The sequence below is a fragment of the Anas acuta genome, chromosome 20, assembly GCF_963932015.1.
Source record: "Anas acuta chromosome 20, bAnaAcu1.1, whole genome shotgun sequence".
Classification (NCBI taxonomy): Eukaryota; Metazoa; Chordata; class Aves; order Anseriformes; family Anatidae; genus Anas; species Anas acuta.
This window is the reverse complement of record NC_088998.1, coordinates 3135860-3155740: the sequence shown is the minus strand read 5'-3', so window position 1 is coordinate 3155740 and position 19881 is coordinate 3135860. Positions and strand designations below refer to the sequence as shown.

Below are 19881 nucleotides of genomic sequence, written 5' to 3'. Positions count from 1 at the left end.
CTTTTTGATGTAGTCTTGGTAGTGTTAAATTTTTTTTGGAAAGCTAAGCTTTATATAGGGAAAAGGAAAAAAAAGGGGGGGGGGGGAAGCATTGGAGCTGTTAAGGAAGACATGAAGATAAATTAATTCCTTCCCAAATTACCTTTTTGAAGAGGAAAGTAAATTTAATTTTATTTAGAAGGTAGCTAGCAGTATCTATTTTTATCCTTTTTTAAAAGGTGCATCAATAGTAACTAGAACTTCTTTCTTCCTGGTGGTATTGGTGTAAAGAAATTACTTAGGGGAGAGCTTCCATTATGCAGGACTCTTAGGGTTTCTGTTTGTCTTTGTTTTGGCAACTTCAGATGTTAATGAATTTTTATGAACTTGTTTCTTACAAATTGGCTCCATCTGGCACTTTCTTCTACAGCTGTAAAAAGTAAAGGATGAAAAATATGAAGATAAGCTTCAGTTTGTAGGAGCCATTCATTTTAATTTTGTTCTGAAGCAATTAAAAGCCTAAGTGCTATAGTTTTCTAGTAAGCTTTATTGAAAAGAAAAAAAAAAAAAAAAAGACATTTTCTTCTTTTGTTACAGAGCTTGATGCCCCTAGCCAAATTGAGGCAAAAGATGTCACAGACACCACAGCTCTGATCACATGGTCCAAACCCTTGGCTGAAATTGAAGGCATAGAGCTCACCTATGGCCCCAAGGATGTTCCAGGGGACAGAACTACCATTGACCTTTCTGAGGATGAAAACCAATATTCTATTGGAAACCTGAGACCACACACAGAATATGAAGTGACGCTTATTTCTCGGCGAGGGGACATGGAAAGTGACCCCGTGAAAGAAGTCTTTGTCACAGGTAGGAAGCTTGGGTACCAACCCAGATTTCTGGGAGTTTAATGTAATCACCATCAATCTTCCTGTGCTGTTTGCATTGTCTTGCTTGAGTTAATAGTTACTAGATCAACACAGAACCAATGGTATTATAGAAGTACATGAAGATGGAGGCTTTTCTGTGTCTTGTATACTTTACTGGCTCATCAAAATATTTAGGTCCCTCCAGTCTCTAAATGTGTTTTGAAAATGGGAATTATATTATTAAGTCACTTAGAAGCTTTTGCTTATCATACCATAAATCTTTACTCCATAAAACAAATTCCTCTGGATTACTTCTCTGATTGCTGAGCTAAATATCTTCCATGGTTCTTATTCCATCAAAGACCTTATTTCTGTTTGTCTAAACCCATAGTAGATTAGCAGAGAACATTGCTCTTTTTCCTTCTTAAGGTCTGCAAATGTTTTCTCTCATGTATTTTTTCAAGTTTTCTTTGCTCCTTTGTTATCCTGTGAATGCTTTATGAAAATGTGGGTCCTTCAGCATATTGTCAACGTTTGGATATATTAAGGGACCTGAGTAGATGGTACATGGAGAATTACCTCCCATTTCATCCCAAAATGCGGCAGTTTATTCAGAGCACGATTTGAGCCTACCATAGGTATAAACAGGGAAAGCCTATTGCATTTCTACAAAATATTCACCTTGCATTTTGAGATTTAAAGTTCCCTTCAGCCATGTGCCCAAGATATTAACTGAACAGACATTCTAGAGTTGGTCTTTTACTTTTTCTTAGCAACTTTTTTTCAATTTGGAAAGCTAAGGTATTTGTAAAGGAAAATATTATTTTCATCCAAATATGTTTTCCCACAACTATGTATTTTGTAATTAAAATTAATTACTGAAGTTGAAATGGTTTTCTTTTGTTTGTTTCAGGAGATAAATGGTGAATTTCTTCCTCTGACTTTTTTCCCAAAGCTAGTGAACTCTACACTTCATGCTAAAAGACATCTAATTAATGTAGTTGAGAATATAGTGGCATCATATAAGAGGAAATCTGTCAGCTTCATGAATCATATTGAGTTTCTAAAAATGGCTGTCATAAGAGTGTGTTGTCATAAGAGCATTACTCCATTTATTTATGTGTTTATTTATTTATGTATTTATTACAGACTTGGATGCTCCACGAAACCTGAAGCGAGTTTCACAGACAGACAATAGCATTACTTTGGAGTGGAAGAATAGCCATGCAAACATTGATAATTACCGAATTAAGTTTGCTCCCATTTCTGGTGGAGACCATGCTGAGATCACAGTGCCAAAGGGCAGCCAAGCAACAACCAGAGCTACACTCACAGGTAAGGGAATTGGGAGATTGTTATTAATGTCATGCTGCTGCCATCACCCTTGAGCACAGGACCAAAAAACCTTTTGGTCACTATACATAAGAGCTACAAGCAGAGGTTACACATTTTGAGTAGAAATGATTAAATTAAAGTCCATGTGATATGTATTTATGTACTTCAGATGGATAACTAGCCAACAGCAGACGTGTAGCCATTTTGCTTCCATGTGCGTCTCTGAACCCCACTAGTCACTCGCCTGGGTTCTAGGTTGCTACATGTCTTTGCAGAGATGGCTTGACATCTTTAAGTTCTAGAGGCTTTTGTATGTGCTAGGAATGGTATTTACTGATGCCAGCCTGCAGGTTTTCTGGGTGTGTGCAAGTTGCCACACCTGCCTACAATGGTAGATTTCTTCATTTAAAGTGGATCTTTTTCTCAGGAGTATCTACACTGCAATCTCTTGAAAGTAGAAGTTATTTCTGACTATGCATTTGCACAATGTTCAGCATGTAATCTCAGCCAGCCATAGTCCGTATCCTCTGGCAAGTCTGTGGAAAATGATTTATTCACTTCAGGTCATCTGGAGGGCAACTGAAACCTCAATTCTTTGCATATGCACAAAAGCATATATCTAATCTTGCATACATTCAGACTCGTTTATTTAAATAGATGCCAATAAGCAAATTTCATGGACAGGGACTCATGCTTCTATCCCTTATCTCTTAGGTTTGAGGCCTGGAACTGAATATGGCATTGGAGTGACAGCAGTGAAACAGGACAGGGAAAGTGCTCCTGCTACCATTAATGCTGGCACTGGTGAGTAGCTTGATCCTCTCTTGTACTCTGCAGGAAGCAGCAGATAGCTGGAGCCACTCTGGTGCTTCTTCCCTTTTTAAGTAATGCTGTAAGAAATATTTTAGAAAATTCTTGATTTCTTTTTGGTACAAATGGGACATTTCCCCACAAATAAAAGAAAAAGTATTTTCCCAGAGATCTTGATCTTTGACTCTGGCTTTCTTTTCCTGAACCAGGATCTCTTAACAGTCTGGGTTATTCACCGTAGTAATAATTGATTGCTCTATAATAATTGCTCTCTAGCTGTGAGGGTTTCTGGCAGGAATGGTGGTTATGGCTAAAACGTCATCTGGACAAAGAGTATAGCCTCAGAGGTTTCAACAGTCCTGACTATCCTTCAAATACAGCACTTTTCTTACAACACTCCCTTTTTTTTTCTCCCTGGGTGAATGCTGTAAGGGATTAAATTCTTTCTCTCCTTCATGTAGTGATTGCTGAAGTGAATTTAAGTGGTGGAAATTTAGATTTAGTGTGGTGTGTCTGTAAAACAGAACCTCATCTTCCTCCACCTCAAGCACCTCCACTTCAAAAGCTCAGATGGCAGATCTGACTCTGAGCTGTCACCAGGCACCCAGTACAGTTGCTGCTGTGTCTACAGATGCCTGAAAAACTGTCCCAGGGCAGTACCAAGGCAGCTTAACTTTGCTTTTTTGACCCATAGATCTTGATAACCCCAAGGACTTGGAAGTTGGTGACCGCACGGAAACCACCCTGTCACTTCGCTGGAGAAGACCAGTGGCCAAGTTTGATCGTTACCGCCTCACTTACGTCAGTCCTTCTGGAAAGAAGAATGAAGTGGAGATCCCTGTGGATAGCACCTCTTTTATCCTTCGAGGGTTAGAGGCAGGAACAGAATGCACCATCAGTCTGGTGGCAGAGAAGGGCAGACACAAAAGCAAACCCACAACTGTCAAGGGATCAACTGGTGAGTAAAAGCTTTTGATGAGTGCCGTGTGCCAGGTCATTGACTAGCCCAAGTAAAACTTCACCTGATTTTGTAAGCCATGTCTGGGGAACTGCATGAAAACATCCACTGCCTGCAGAGCAGACTTAGCTCTTTCTAGCATGACAGGTTCACTGAGGGATAGCTGTGTATTTGCCTTACTACTGTGTTTAGCTCCATATTCTCAAGCATTTCTTGCTTTCCTTTTGAGAAGACTCACAAAGAACAAAGCTATTTGTCCTGGAGAAAATACAGACCTTGTCCTTTGTTTTAAACGAGGCTGTGCTTTTGTACATTATGTCTTATAACTTGTTTTATTTTCTACAGCCAAAAACCAAGAGGAAGAGCAACCAGAATGTGTTTAACATTGCTTGTTCTTGCCTAATGAATTCTCTTCACAGCATGCCTCCACCCATCATGCTTCAGCAGGGTCAGCAGGGCTCTGTTGTTGCCCTTTTTCACTTTTCTCATCCAAAAGCAGAAACATGCTATTGTCACAAATCTGGTCACAGTCACTGTTTTCATTGGATACCATGACTGTTTTACTTGTCTACAAAGAAAAGGTCCATTTCTGCCATCTCCATTTGTACAAACAACTCTATTTAACTAGAATCAACGCACCACTTCTTGAATAAGGTTTTATTGTTTTTGAAACTTTTTGACCCAAAGTTGGTTGCATACAGATCATATCTTAGTATAGAATATAAATGAGTCCTGAATCTTTAAGTGCCTTCAGCCTAAATCTTGTGAGGCATAGCCTCAATTGCTATAAGGCAGCAGAGGCAGTAAAATCAGAATCAGTTGGGCTAGAATTAGTTTCCTTAGCAGATAGGCTTTTAGCCTTTTCCCCACAAAAGACCACCTATGAGGTAACCATGTGCCAGAAGTTGTGGATTTTACAAACTAATAACTGTATACAACTGACCTGAGGAAAACAAACAAACAAACAAAACAAAACAAAACAAAAAAAAAAACAGTGTCATATTCCCTAGCAGTGTTCATGCCAGCAGCACCTATGAATTTACAGAGTCAGTAATCCAGTACAGGAGAGAGTTATAAGATATGGTGTAAACTACAGAAAACATTCAGTCCTGAATTACTCATTTGATGCATAAGTCTGGTTTGTGTCCCATGTAGGGAAAAATTAGGAAGTCTTGAAGCACATCCATGCAAAAAGAAGCTGAAGGTTTATGTGTCTTGAGTGAGCAGGCTTCAATTTTTCCAAAGTTATCTGTTTCCCCATCAGTCTGAAGACTGAACAGTCTCAAAAGAAGTACGTGTAGAGGGTGAAAAGGCAGAAACAACATGCTGTGGAATTTCACAGGTTGGTCTTTCCAGCACCAGCTTCCAAAGTCCCAAAAGATGCCTTCTTTTTTCTTTGGATTATTATTTTTCTTGTAACAAGTTTGTCTGACCAGTGCATTTGTTTTAAGTCTTTACTCAGAGCAGCCAGTAAACAAAGAGTTCTCTGCAGTGTGCTGCGTAGAAGCAACAGCAATAGTTGACATAACCTGTCTGAGTGACCTTCCTGCTGTATAGGAATGAGCAAATCCAAACACATGAGCATGGGGAGGCAGAAGTGCTCTGTAAGGCTGGGGGTTATAAGACAAGAGATCACTTCTTCAGTTTACTTTTTCCTCCAGCCTCTAGCCAGGCCTCCTCTTCCATGTTCCCAGTACTTGGGGGGTCCTCTAGTCCTCAGGCTAAGCAAAACAAACTTGTTATTTTGCCCTCTCTTGCAGAGCTCTGGGGGACCTCAGGTCCATTGCACTGCTGAGGAGAGTGCTTTGGAGAAACCATGCAGAGAGAGCAATGATTGATGTGGAAAGTGCCAGTAGCACAGCTAAGCCTGGACTAGCTCTTCTTGGTGGGTGGAGGAGACAGTCCTGCTGTTCAGAGGGGCATGTGCTGTCCTCACTGAGCATGGAAGTCAGGGACTGTGGGAGGCTTGAGAACATTTTCTTTCAGTTCCCTTTGCTTCTTCAGATTTCCAGTTTTTCATCTTATAGTCTCCCCAGTCTCTTGATGGTTTGGTTAGGTTTCTCTGCCTGCAGGTATCCAGAAGCTTCAGTGCTTTTGTTTCCCACAGATTATTTTTGTTTCTTTGCACAGTGAGTCATCTGTCACTGAGAGTAAGGTTTATTTCAGCCCCAGAACTGAAGATGTTCTGTTGGTGCTTTCTCTCCTCTCTCACATTCTCCTGGTTATCTTTCCACAGTTTAGCGCACACAGGTGGCCAAAACCTTGAGAGCTCACAGACCTTTAGCAAAGCACATCATGAAATCTTTCACACCACAGGATGGCAGCTTTATGTTGCTTCTGTTTCTATATATGGATGAAGTGCTGCTCAATACAAAGCTTTTTTATACTGATGTCCATGATTCTGCATTCAAGGGATGCTAAAAATTATAAAGTGACCAGTTAGCTAAATGTTATTTTATTCTACTGAAATGGAAAGACTGAATATTTCACACTGTCATTTGCTTGTTTGTTTCTTTGTAGCTTCACGTAGTCTAACCCTAATGCAGGCAATGACTCCTGACCCAGAGGAGCTTTCTGGCTCTGGGAGCTTTGTTGCCCCAGAGATCTCAGGGATGGAGAACAATGCACTGAGAGACCTTGTAGTCTCAGGGGTTACAGACCACAGCCTTAGTGTCTCGTGGTATGCGAACACAGGAGCCTACACTAGTTTTGTGGTGGAGTACAAGGAAGTGTCATTGGCAGCTGGGTCCCCTGCAGAAACCTTCCTTCCTAGAGATTCCCTAGGTGCTGTGATTGAAGGCCTCCAAGCTAACACTTCCTATAAAATCAAGGTGTATGGATTGGCTGGAGAACAGCGCTCCCCTCCTCTGGAAGCTGTGGCTACAACAGGTACCTCCTTTCTGTTACTAACTAAGGTACCACAAAGCAGGGTCTCTCTTGTTAAAGGTCCTTCCCAGCATTGTGCTCAGGTTTTGGTTTAGAACTGCTTCAGAAGTCACAGAAAATGAGCCATTTTACTACTTGGAGGGACCTTCCTGGCAGCATGTCTGGAGAATGTTGTGCGAGATTGACAACTAATCTGCAGAGCGAGCACGTAACCCAGCTCTGAGAAAGCTGAGCACTCAGACTGCAGCTTTGTTCCTTCTTGTTCTGGTTCTGGAGCCCTGCCTGCGTAGCACAATGTGGGTCCTGGAGGAGGAGGGATGGCAATACATCAGGCATGAGAAGGCTGTGGAAATAAATGAGTGAACATAAGAGAAACCAAGTGCCAACCTCACATTCCTCTGCTGAAGGACCCAGATTGTGCAGCAACTGCTGATGAATCATGGATAAGATACTGTCTTGCCTCTGGAAATGAGTTGCACATAGGAGCATGGCTTGTAGAAGCAAGTTTTCCATTCTGTTGAATGTTTTTAAGAAAATTTATGTTTTTTACCAAAGACCCTTGTCTGTGTCATGCATCAGTTGCTCTTCCTCTCCTGGCTTCTACCAGTCTCAGATTGCACCACCCTTCTTTATACAAACTCAAAGGAACATTAGGAGGAGTGATTAGGTGACCTAGTTCAATGGGAAACTGCAGTGCCGACTGCTGGGAAAATGGATTTACCAGTAAAGGTTGTCCGTTTCTTCAGCTGATTCCTCTGCTGAGAGTACCTGGGATCTCAGACTTCAATATGAGGATTTTTAGCTCTAGTTTCTGTATTATTTCTGGCCTGTGATATTATTGCAATGCTTTATTATTGGAACTCAAGGGTGCAAAGGCACTGTAAGACCACTTAATCAGCTGGTTGAGAGAGGGGAAAGCCATTTAGCCAAAGGGTTTTTAAAAGAACACAAATATCTTGGTAGGCTGTGGTTCTGCAACCCTCTTTCAGAGAACTGCAGCCATATCCTACAGTGAGGTCGATCTGATGAGAACTTCTGCAGTGAAACTGGCTGATAGCCCTTCTTGGAAAACAATGTAAAATCCAAGAGACGGAAGCAAGAAATAATACAGAATACTCTTTGCTCCATCCTGAGTAACCAGGGAAATGTCCTGGCAGGACATTAACATTCTTCTTAGTAAAAACTCCAGTGAAGCATTACAGTGGAATTCCTCAAAAGGCCAGCAGCAGCAGTGTGGACATACTTAGGCCATATTCAGCCTGGAGATTCTACTAAGAGAATGATATTAAGAAATATTCCAGTCTGAGAAAGAGCGTGTTTATTGTCCATCCAGTTCCCTTCCTCTTTACTTTCAGCTCTTTGGCATTTACTATTTATTCATCTCACCATCATGCATCAGCCTGTCTGGCTGTCATCCACCCACCTAGAGCTCCTAGAGCTCTGTTTTCTTCCCATATATTCCCCTGCTTGCTTTGTCAAGTGTTTGATCTCCATTGGTCTTGATATCCTACAGTTTGTTTTCCAAATTTTCTGTTATCCACTCTATAGCTAATATTCTGTATGCTAAACATTGAATGCTGATATTATCTATGGTATCCAAGTGTTTTCTGCATGTTCATATCACTTGCATTTTTCTATCCATTGCATGTTTGTACACAAAGCCACATATTCCTCTATTACACAATGTACTAATAGGTGTGTGCCTGTGCATTTATATGTGCGTGTAGACAGTAGACCACCCTTTCTCGACCACAAATTCATTTGTGGAGTCCACCATTAAACACAAGATAATACTCAGAATTAGGTTTGAAAAAAGTTTCAGAGATAATGTAACTACATAAATTGTACGTGCTTTGTAGGACAGCCTGTCCATGGTAACCACCCATGTAGTTGTCAAAGATGTCACAAAAAAATTAACCCACTTGTGACAGCAAAAGGCTGAATTAAAATGCCAGTTACAGGAATAGGTCCCTCCTTTTTTAGATAATGCAGTTGAACTGTTGCTGTGTTTCCCATTTGTGTGTTTATACTATAATTGGTGGGAATTTGGGATAAGTATCAATAGGGATGCTCAAGGAAAATGAGGGGAAACAAGAAGCCAATTTTGACTAATACTTCTTGGGGTTTCTGAAGGATTCTTAGTATGCCAGCTTAAGGACAGCCTCATGTTTTCATTTTCCCTTCTATTTTTGTACACTTAGTCCTGGTTTTCGAATTCAAGGTGCGTGGCAGTTCCCCAGTGGGACCTTCCATGGCATGGAGCTTACCTGTGTAATGTACTGCTCTCTTCCTCCGTGCTGGTCTGTTCACTCCCTCTATTTATGCATGTCTCCTGCAGAAATAATCCACAGTAAAGCCCAGCTGCCACTATGCATGTTAAGTATTTTTAAGCCTCTTTAAGTCTGAACAAGTACCAGTGCACTTGCTTGATGCCATAGGTTTTTGCCTGTTCCCAGCACTATGATTGTGCAAAAGCAGCTGAGAGTCAGGGCAAGCTACTGGTTCAGTGCTGCATGTCCTCCTGCTTTGTTCCCTAGGGATGTTACAGAAGTTCAGTCACCCTTGTGTGGTCAGGGAATAGTTCTGACAGCACATTTTCCAAGAAAGAATGAACTACGCTAGCAGTTACCATTGCACATATGCTGGTGTGATGACAACTTTGCTGTCTTCAGGTTGCACGATATGTAGGGCCTGGTTCAGATCACATGCTGGTGTAATTTAGGAGGACCCTTACCTAAGTCAACTGTCACTGATATGTTATATGTAATATATAATATATGTAAATATAAGTCACTGCCTCACAGGCTTTGCTCTTTTCTAGAGGTGAGCAGAAAGCAACGTTTCTACATCTATACTTCTCCTGAGAGTATATTTTCAAGATAAAATTTCTGCATTTATTTGAAAACAGTTTAAGTTGATCTTTCTCATCTAAAACCGTTTTTTTTTTTTTTTTTTTTTTTTTTTTTCTGATACATGTGTGAATTTGGAGACAGATACTGAATCCTGAGTACGTATTTGTGCTGAACTGACTGATGGTGGTAGATGACTCACTCTCTCTTAATTGAATGCCATGGAGCATGAAAGCAAGGCAGTCATCGAGGTGTGAAATGATGTGGTTTTCCACTAATGAGGAGATAATTCTGCATGGCTAATTGAAGTGTCAGAAAAATCACTTGCCTGTTGCCTTGCAGCAGTGATCAGAAACCATTTGTTGTGATTTCCACAGCTCTCAGATTTTCAGAACCTGACTGTGCTACAAGATACTGTCACAGATCTTCAGCATGTTGAAGGCCAAGCCTTTTTCCCTTCCATCCCTCTGGATCTCTTTAAAGAAAAATCCCACAGGTTCATTCTGTCTTGGTTTTTAGTTAAGGGTCCCTTCCCATTTCTTAAATTTCTGCATGTATCAGAGTGGATAACTCCTCCAAGCATGTCTTTATTTGGGTAGGAAGAGATTTAGCATGTTTCTCTGTGTCTTGTTTCTTGGTTTGGATTTGGATATAGTTGTGATGTTTGGCATGCATTCCACTTCTGGTTTGTATCAGTAGCAACAACGTGCTGTAGTAAAGATAAAAGGCATGTTTGAGAGACTGAGGGTTCAAATCCTCACTGATGTAAATCAGTGAAGTTCTTTGGAGCTGAATTGTCCTGATTCACATCAAGTGAGAATGTACCTATCCATTTCTCCACTGAAAGCATGTCAGTTGATCTGTGTTTAAAGGTTGTTGCTCTGGGTCTCCTGGTTATTGTGGCTCTGTGCAAGAACCAGGTTGTGCTTGGTGATGCTACTTCTGCTTGTGGCTTGGATTCAGTCTCCAAAATAGAAGTACCTACCTTTTTTTTCTCTGTTCTTAGAGCTTGTTAATGGAAACACAGAAACTGTTTTGTAGCAGGTGTTAGCTGTCACTGGGTATATTTGGGAGGTTATTTTCAGGAAATTTTAACTTGTAATTTACCTTTGTTTAGCACATCTAGTCACATCACCTGGAGAATCAAACAGTGAAACATCATTTAATCCTACCAGTCCTGCACCTACAGAGCTAAGTTATTTAACAAACCCGAGTCCTGGTTCTCATGCTCTGCCTGTGGTGCCCACTGACCTTCCCATCTCAGAAGTCACTGATGCTCTTCGTGACCTAAATATAACACACAGGACTTCCAGTAGTTTCACCTTGTCTTGGGCAGCACAGGATGAGGTATTTGATCAGTTCCTTATCACTCTGAAAGACCTGTCCAGCTCAAACAGAACGCAGGAAATCTTTTTGCTGGGAAACCAACGAGAAACAGAAATTACCAATCTCACAGCTGGCACACAATACCAGATTAACCTCCAAGGAAGCAGTCAAGGTCAGCTCTCTTGGTCCCTGGAAGCTCTAGCTGCTACAGGTATTTTCTATGGATTCATTAGCCACGTGTTCCTTTTCTGCTTTGAAATACAGAACTCCATTTTCATACTGCTGTTCCACTGCAGAAATGCTAGGCTTTGTGAGTGATTCCTTTTTTCTTATTTTTTTTACTTCTTTTTGCACGGAATAAAACTCTTATTGCTATGGAATGAGAACTTTGGGTTATGTAGCATGGACAATGCCCCATACAGCTTTTAAAGTGATGTAGCATCAATTCTCTCTTTTCAAATTGCATGCAAAGAGGAGCATTGATGCATCTGCTATTTACAAGGGACATGAAAATAGCAAGATATTACAGGGATTGTGGTCCAGAGCACCCAAGAAAAATCACAAGGAGGTTGCAGTTTGCAGCATTGGCATGGAAGTGGTGATGTTAGAGGAAAAAAAAGATTGTAACCCATTGGGAGTATACCTGTCTGAAAACTTCTACCTCTTGTCCCTCTTAAATGAATTTCATGAGGAAACAGGCTTGTAGCCACAGAGTTCAGATCAATAATGTTGTAAGTAACAATGTCAAAGTTAATTCCTGAAGAACATAGCCAGAGACTAATGACTATAGCAGACCATCAGCCAAGAATTAAATTCATGATGTGCAATAAGATATTCACATAGAACCACAAAGATCATTGTGAACCTAGTACATGGCTAGAGCAGTCTTATCTCTCAATGGTTTGTTCTCTCTTTTTTTTTTTTTTAAGCTAAGAAACATCATCCCTTGATAGCATTTGCCATGACATTATCATTGTTTTGTCACATATGTTGAATGCTTTGTGGATGAGGCTTTCAGAGATCTCCAGCTGTCCAACCTGGTGCATGATTTTATATGAGAATCTCTTGGTCCCTAGAGAGCATGATGGGGTTGAGTGCGCTTCCGTTTCAGGCATGCATGAGAAATAAATGGGAGAAAAAGGGACTCTGCATCCCAGAGGTGAATGAAACTGAGTACTCTTTGGAGAAATTTGAGTTGCTTCTAAGTTGTGATGGTTACTGCATTACTTATTATAATCATGCTTTTATGTGAAATATTTTGCCTTGCTTTAACTTTTGGTTTAGTTTCATTTTCATTTTTAGCAATGTGTTTGTTTTATTTATTTCTGTTGCCACCAAAAGGTCATTATTTCTGATTCAACCCATTCCTTTTTTGTTCTGCTTTCTTTTTCAGCTAAATGGTGCTATCTTGACATGATTTATATTTTGCCTCTGAGTATTTCATTTCTGTTACTGAGGAAGCTAAACAGCTCTAGGATTCATGCATTTTTTTGTTGAACATGGTGTTATTTCATAAACAATCTCTTCCTTTCTAGCAGGATAGGAAAAGCTTGTCAAGACTTTGATGTTCCTGGATAGTAGTATTTGCTATACATTAGTGAATCTCACTGATGGTAATTGACTGTTACCCATGAGTGTTACCTCTCAAAATGCAGCCCTACCTACCTATACAATGCTGCTATGCAGCAGTCACACAAGAGATTTTCTGTTTTTTACAGGAAGAAAATTTATATGAATAATGTTGCTAAGCCTAGTTCTCATTTATTTCAGAGCCTTACTGAGTCAAAATTTACATAGAGTCTGAAGTTGAAGTTTAGAACTGAAAAAATCAGATCCATTTCCCTTTATGTGTCATATCTCTTACAAATGCTCAGGCAGGCAGATTGGGATGATTTAGCTAGACTCATTCTTACTGTAATGCCGATGTGTTAACAATGCAAGGAAGTGAGAAAAGTGCTAGAAACTTATCCCAGCCCACTGGCCAATGATAGATCATGTAGCAGGATTTTCCATGTAGAGAAAATAAGGTATTACTGTGTCATTTTCTCATGTGACTGCTAACTTTTAAGAAAATCCTCAGTACTGGAGGATTTTCTATTCCTGCTGAGAAAACAACCTAAACTTTCAGATAAAACAGCATCAGAGAGTTAGTTCTGATGGTTCCTGACTTTCTAGGCCACCCTTGTGATGGCATACAAAAATGTTGATTTCTGTGAATGTAGATTTCAATTTTAGATTAATATCAATAACTCTGAAAATCCAAGCTTCTCTGCCTCCAGAAAGGTTTTCGGGGCAGGATAATGTAATGTAATGAAGATAACTCCATTAAACAATTCTTAACTGTTTTTGATTAGAAATAGTTTGGAAGAATAAATATCATCCTTCAATTAAAAGCATAAACATCAGAATCCCGAGTAGTAGATGCTCAGCATCCTTCTAGCCTTACAATAGGCTTACTGCAGTATTCACAGTCACTTTAAAATGACAAACACCAAGTCATTAATAGCTGGAGTAAAGTGGTTATAGTAATACTTACTTGTCTCATAGGGAGTTGTAATTAATATTGGCAAAACACTTGCAGCTGTAAGACAGTCTTTAAACCACTTTCTGTAAGCAGTCTTTTAGCATTACTGTGAATATTATTTATTATTATGGTTCTTTTCTTTCTGTTCTGTCTTGCCAAGTCTCTGAAGAGACTTTAAGAGTTATCCGGGGCAGCTGAGAATGTCAATGTGTGTGGGGGTGCATTTCCATGTCACTTGCTTACAAATGAAGTTCATTAGCTCTGAAAGTCATTAAGTAAGACCTCACCACCACCAGTCTGTAATCTGAGTAACTGACTGACTCTCTGTCCTTATTCAGAGGAAGAACCTGAGCTTGGAAAATTATCAGTATCAGAGACTGGCTGGGATGGTTTCCAGCTCACCTGGACAGCAGCTGACGGGGCCTATGAGAACTTTGTCATTCAGGTGCAGGAGGCTGACAACCCAGAAGAAACCCGGAATATCACGGTCCCAGGCAGACTGCGCTTTATGAATGTTACAGGCCTCAAGGCCAACACACCTTATAACATCACACTTTACGGTGTGATTAACGGCTACAGAACCAAACCCCTTTCTGTTGAAACTGCAACAGGTATCTTTTCGTCCAGTCTCATGGCTCCCTTCCTTTGCAGACAGGGACATGAGCCAGAGCAACTGCAACTGCTCGACAAAGCTTGCTCACTCGGTCTGCTTTGCATGGGGCGCGCTGAACTCATTAAAGCTTGGCTGAACATCTCTGGCATGGAAATGTCTCATGATCAGACTTTCCAATATGAGTCTCAGCGCCCCCATGGAGCCATTCGCTTTCAGGAATGCTCTTTTTACCCCCCTCAGAATGGCTTGTTTTGTTCCTTTTATTTGCTTCTCTGCTGGTTGACACTAACTGCAAAACCCAACTGGCTGTTGTACATGCTCAGGAAAGCCCAGGTTGCCTTGTAAAAATTATAAAATCTGCTCTTTGTAACCCAGATAATCAAAGCCCAGGAGCATGTTTGTGTTTTACCCTTCAGAAGCTATTTCCGAAATTCTGCGCCAGCTTCCTAATAAATCCAGTCTCAAGTGTATAGCGTGTGTGTCTGACCCAAGGACAGACACCTTCTGTATGTTCTCATATAGAAAAGAACACAAGTGAGTTTCCTCCAAGCATGGTATCATATATTGAGCCACATAAGGTTGTTAAACAGTTGGACTGTTCTGAAAAAATTACAACGCAAGACCAAATTCAACCAAAGTACTCTGGATAAAACTGACCTGAAAGAAGGAGGGTAAGCCCCACATTATCAAAAGCTTGCATGAAACTAAGCAAGAGCTACAGAAATAATTTTCTGGCTGATCTTGTGAAACACTGCATTTTGGATAAGGGATTGCTCATCACAAGTTTCTACTGTGAGAAGCAAATTTAAACATATGTCTGTTCTGCATGGCTCACCGACTCTTCCAAGTGTTATGATCATTATAACAAACAGGGTATGAATTGACAATAGAGGGGCACCAGTGATGGAACTATTTCTTGTAGACAATATCTGTTGCCTCTGGGCTTCCTTACAGACCTTTGCAACCTCCCAACCTCCCGAAATTGTGGGACAGCCAAAAGTTTGCTGCTCTATTTACTTTTCCCAAGCACATATTACTCAGCACGGAAGGAGATAAAAGTACATGTAAGAACTAAACAAAACGAAAACATTATACACAGTAAAGCTTGCTTGTTTCAATAGTGCTTTAAGCAGCTTGGCTTAAGTAGAAATGTGTGTGGCACAAGGCACTTGCCTTGGGCTGTGTCCTGCTGCAGTCTGGAAGTCCTTTGCTTTGAGAGTCTTGAGTATGAGCTGGTAGCAGATTGCCCATTGAAAATAGACAAATGTGGCTAGACAAGGGAAGCAGTAGAAGCACAAACAAGAAAACAGACATCATGGGTGTCCTGCCTAAATATGCAATGTTCTCTCCTTTTATTAATTTAATGAAAACACCAGAAGATGCCCTGCTGAGGTTTTCCCTTCCCTTTCTGGGTCATACTCAGCATCCGGCTTTTCAAAATTTTCCTTTCTGGGGACTTGCAATTGTCAGAATTTTCTGAGCCTTCCTGTAGCATGTCAGGGATGCCTACGGAGAGGAAGAAACCCCAAGGCAGCTATCACTGCTTTGCATTTTGGCTCCAGCTCCCAAATTACATGCCAGCTTTCATAGGCATAAGCTGAAAGGGAAAGTAGAAGAACTAAAACAAAACACAATCTTTTCCTCTGGATACAGTAATGGCTCTAGTTTTAGCTTCTCCTAAAACTGGAAGCTGACTTGTCCAAATGCCCTGGGGCTTTTGGAAATGTTCTTTTGCAACTGCTTTCATGCTCAGACCTCAAAGACACATGGCTGCAAAGGGAAGTAGCCATAGCTTTAAACCTTTCTTTCCTTTTTTTTTTTTCTTTTTTAGCATTTTGAGATGCTTTCATTTGATTTCTTCCCCTTAAAACCTGTTTGCCTGTAGCAAGCTTCTATTTAAACCCTTTTCTCCAAGGGCAGCATGGAGTGCTGTCAGCATGTGCAGAGCGAAGCACAGCATTTCTAGTAGAAGACACTGGGCTGTTCCCTTCTGACCAATGTTGTTTCCCTCCTCAGGAGTGCACCCAGAAGTTGGTGAGCTAACCGTTTCCGACATTACTCCTGAAAGCTTCAACCTTTCTTGGACAACCACCAATGGGGACTTCGACGTCTTTACTATTGAAATTATTGATTCTAACAGGTTGCTGGAGCCCATGGAGTTCAACATCTCAGGCAATTCAAGAACAGCTCATATCTCAGGGCTTTCCCCCAGCACTGATTTTATTGTCTACCTCTATGGGATCTCTAATGGTTTCCGCACACAGGCAATAAGCTCTGCAGCTACAACAGGTACATAAAACCTACCTCAATGCTAATTTTGCTTTCTTCTAACTCTTTGTTGCAGGTTGTGCCCATTTCCTTGCCCTCAGCTACCCTACCAATCTACCCACTGCCAAATTCTCTACCTCACTGTCTGACACCTTCTAAGGACGACCTGCTGCAGACATTTTGAACTGTGAATGTTATTCCACTATCCCATCCAGCAAAGGCAGTCAATCACAGTATGGTGTGATTTCATTCACATAATAATATGTTTGCTCTTGTTCAAACGTTAGGGTAGGGACAACTTCTGCTGTTGATGAGAATCAAAATAAATTTCCCAGGAAACAAGTAGGAGATGATTCATTATGTTATTTTTGCAGTATGCGTTTATCAGACAGCATAGAGGACACACTCCTTCTCTCAGATAAACCGATTTCTAGATACAGTTTTTATCCTGATTCTCTAAATGGGTTTCAGGCACATTTCAGTCTGTGTCAGCAGACTCCTACAAGGCTGATACATTTATTAATTCAGTTTATGTTAGATGAGAGAGTGAAAGAGAGCATTTACTTGATGTTGGTAAATTAAATAGGTAGGCATTTAGCTGTTGGCATATTGCACATCCTGAGGTTTTACGGTTGACAGTTTTTCCAGAAAACACTCAAAGAAAGGGAAGTTAAGTGTCAAATGTGCTGTAGACAGTTACAGTGTGAAAGTGGAAGGAGAGGACTAGGTTACAAAAGCAGAAGGTGTATTCTGATAGCAGGCAGATAATAGCTCATGTTTTGAACATTTAATATTACTATTTTTTTTTCTGCTGACATGATCTTAGGAAAAGTCGCAGCAATTTGTCATAGCAATAGATTAAGGTAGTTGGTGATGTTGAGCTTAATATCAAACATGAGTGATCAGGATAATATAGAACTGCATTTTCTAGCATCAGCAGATTGTAAATATCCTCACTGAGTCATAGGTAGTGTGGACAGGGTGTCCACAGGGGCTGTGGTGTGGAAAACGTCAAGAAATATAGGCCTAGTTGGTCTTTGTGACCTGTGGGTGAATTCAAACTTTTATTTAATTTTATTTTGTTGCTTTGGGTTTTAATAATTGCAACGTATTTCCATTTGTTTTTCTTCCTATAGTAGAGGAACCTCTCCTTAGCAAACTCACTGTATCAAATGCTACCTCAGACACCATGTTGCTCACGTGGGAGGCGCAGGACAATGCCTTTGACCATTTTATTCTAGAAGTCAGAAATTCTGACTTCCCTTTGGACTCCCTGGTGCAAACAGTGCCAGGGGCTTCACGGCACTATGTAGTCACCAGCCTCAAAGCTGCCACTAATTACACTGTCCAACTCCATGGTGTAATTGATGGGCAAGGTGGTCAGACCTTGACAGCACTGGCAACCACAGGTATTTCTTTGTTTCACCTTCTAGGTTTGCTTTTTTCTCTTCTTTCTTTTTGTGTCCACCGAACTGCTCTAAAACGTGGCTCCAACTCATCATCGTTCCTTTGATAAATTATAGGAAAATCACCATGAGGGGAGGCTGAAGTAAAACGAGCTTGTGAGCACTTGGAAAAAGAGATATCTGAGACAATGGAAAAGGCTGAAAAAGTGCCCCCAGCATTAAGGGAGCCAGTAGTAAACCATGATTGGTTTCATTATATATACACTTATCTGCAAGTACTGTGTATATATAACTGACATGCTCCAGATGGCTGATGTTTTTCACAGAATATCTTTGCACTTGATCTGAACGTTTCCATTTGTCCCATCCTCACTTGCTTTGTTGTGGGTGGGAGGCCTTCATATCTTTGTCAGACCAGAGAGGCACCTGCATGTTGTTTTGATTTTTTCATCTTAAAACCAAATGTCTTCCAAGACATTTGCATCTCTTATGTGAGTTTCATACAGCATGCTAAATGACCAGCCAAGATTGCATGGAGTGGTCTGGTCACCTTGTGCTGGTTCTGGTGTTCCTCCTCTGCTGGGCATTTTTACGTGTTCCCAGCGGAGAGCTGGGCTCAAACAAGAAGCACACCCTTTCTTGATGGTCAGCCCACCACTCTCACTTGCCTTGCTATCTCTGAGTCTTTAAAACTTGTCTGGTTTCACTGGATATCAGAGCTTTTCCTTTGGTGATGGCAGGACTCACTGAAAAAGAAAATTTCCACTCGTTTTGCATGTAGTGTTCTTTGGAGTTTGGTTGTGGTGATGTGAGCCTGCCTGACTGGATGCAAATGGCATGCAAAGGAATGTGGCCATTTCAGAATCAGACTGGAAAGGATTGGTTTGTCAGCTCTGAGCTGCATGCAGGGCTGATGGCTCCATGCTCGGTTTCACTGGGTTCTCCTCCCAAGCCTGTTTGCACTGTGGATATTTTCTCATCTCCTCCCCTGTCTTCGGAAGTGTTCTGCTTACATGGTGAATTCATCACTGTTAGCCATGAGGGCGTTGATGGCCATTGGCTGGCAGCATGACAGCAGCATGTGTCCTTAATCGGGGCCACTTGGATTCACCTCTTCCAAGATTTTTCCAGAGAAGGAGGTGGACAGTTATCTAAAAGTCTTGCCACTGGGGACGGCAGCTAAAAGTTGGAACATCTTGCAGCAGTTCATGCTTTAGTTTAAAAAAGGAATTCGTTCTTGCACTGTTCTCTTGGTCAGTGTGACAAGTCCTTCTTGCTTTTCTCTCAACATTTATCACTTACACAGTTATTCTCCTGTATCTCACAGGCTGCATTTCCCAAGGTGTTCTTGGTTTATACTCAATTGGCAAGAGAAAAAAATAGAAATTCAGCCCTGAGAGCAGACACAGGATTCTTTGACCACCTGACTGCAGGGTCACATTTGTGGTCTTTCTGTGCTCTCGTGAATCCTAGATGATTTTATGCTAAATGGAACAGCTTAAAACAGGAATGGTGGGAAGCTCTCCCCCTTCTATAGCCTAAAAGCCAAGATTCTCCCTTAGCAGGGGAGCAAGGTGATTTTAAATTTCCTTTTGCAGAAAAGGAAAGTCTGCTTTCTCAAGAAAAGCCCTTACCATTGAATGGTTGGAAAGAGGCAGAGCTACAGCAGTGTTTTCTTGGCTTTGTGTTTTTTGTTCATTTGCTTGTTTGTTTTGTCCAGTCCATTAAGTATTCCCTGATTATGCCTAATCAGGGGATGAGGGACACCTTAGCTGTGGAATCCAGGGAGGTTTTGGCCTGAGATTAGTGCTGAGATGATCACTACCAGGATGAAAACCCTGGTGAACTTCAGGGTTCTGTATCTACATTGCCAGGCAACAGGAACACTAAGAAGAAGCTGAAATGGGATTTCAAGGACGACTGGTTTGGACCCACCTAACTCCTGCCCAAATCCTATTTCATCTATTTTGGAATTGCTTTGGGTCTGGATATCTCCATTACATCTTTAGTGCTGAGTTACTGCAGTTGCCATGGTTTTACCATGGGGCTGTATGCTGTTGG

General features: G+C 41.0%; 1 protein-coding gene across 8 annotated transcripts in view; it reads left to right on the top strand.

Annotated features, from left to right (window-relative positions):
* TNC (tenascin C) overlaps positions 1 to 19881 on the top strand; it is an 87566-nt gene that overhangs the window by 45329 nt on the left and 22356 nt on the right. For 3 of the 8 annotated variants that reach the window (XM_068656963.1, XM_068656962.1, XM_068656964.1), the window contains exons 7-13: positions 577 to 846; positions 1995 to 2180; positions 2895 to 2984; positions 3685 to 3948; positions 13872 to 14144; positions 16163 to 16435; positions 17551 to 17823. In XM_068656963.1, the coding sequence (XP_068513064.1) occupies positions 577 to 846; positions 1995 to 2180; positions 2895 to 2984; positions 3685 to 3948; positions 13872 to 14144; positions 16163 to 16435; positions 17551 to 17823 (1629 nt within the window). The remainder of the gene's footprint in view (positions 1 to 576; positions 847 to 1994; positions 2181 to 2894; positions 2985 to 3684; positions 3949 to 13871; positions 14145 to 16162; positions 16436 to 17550; positions 17824 to 19881) is intronic. The other 5 variants (XM_068656965.1, XM_068656966.1, XM_068656967.1 and 2 more) reach the window with 2 other exon arrangements.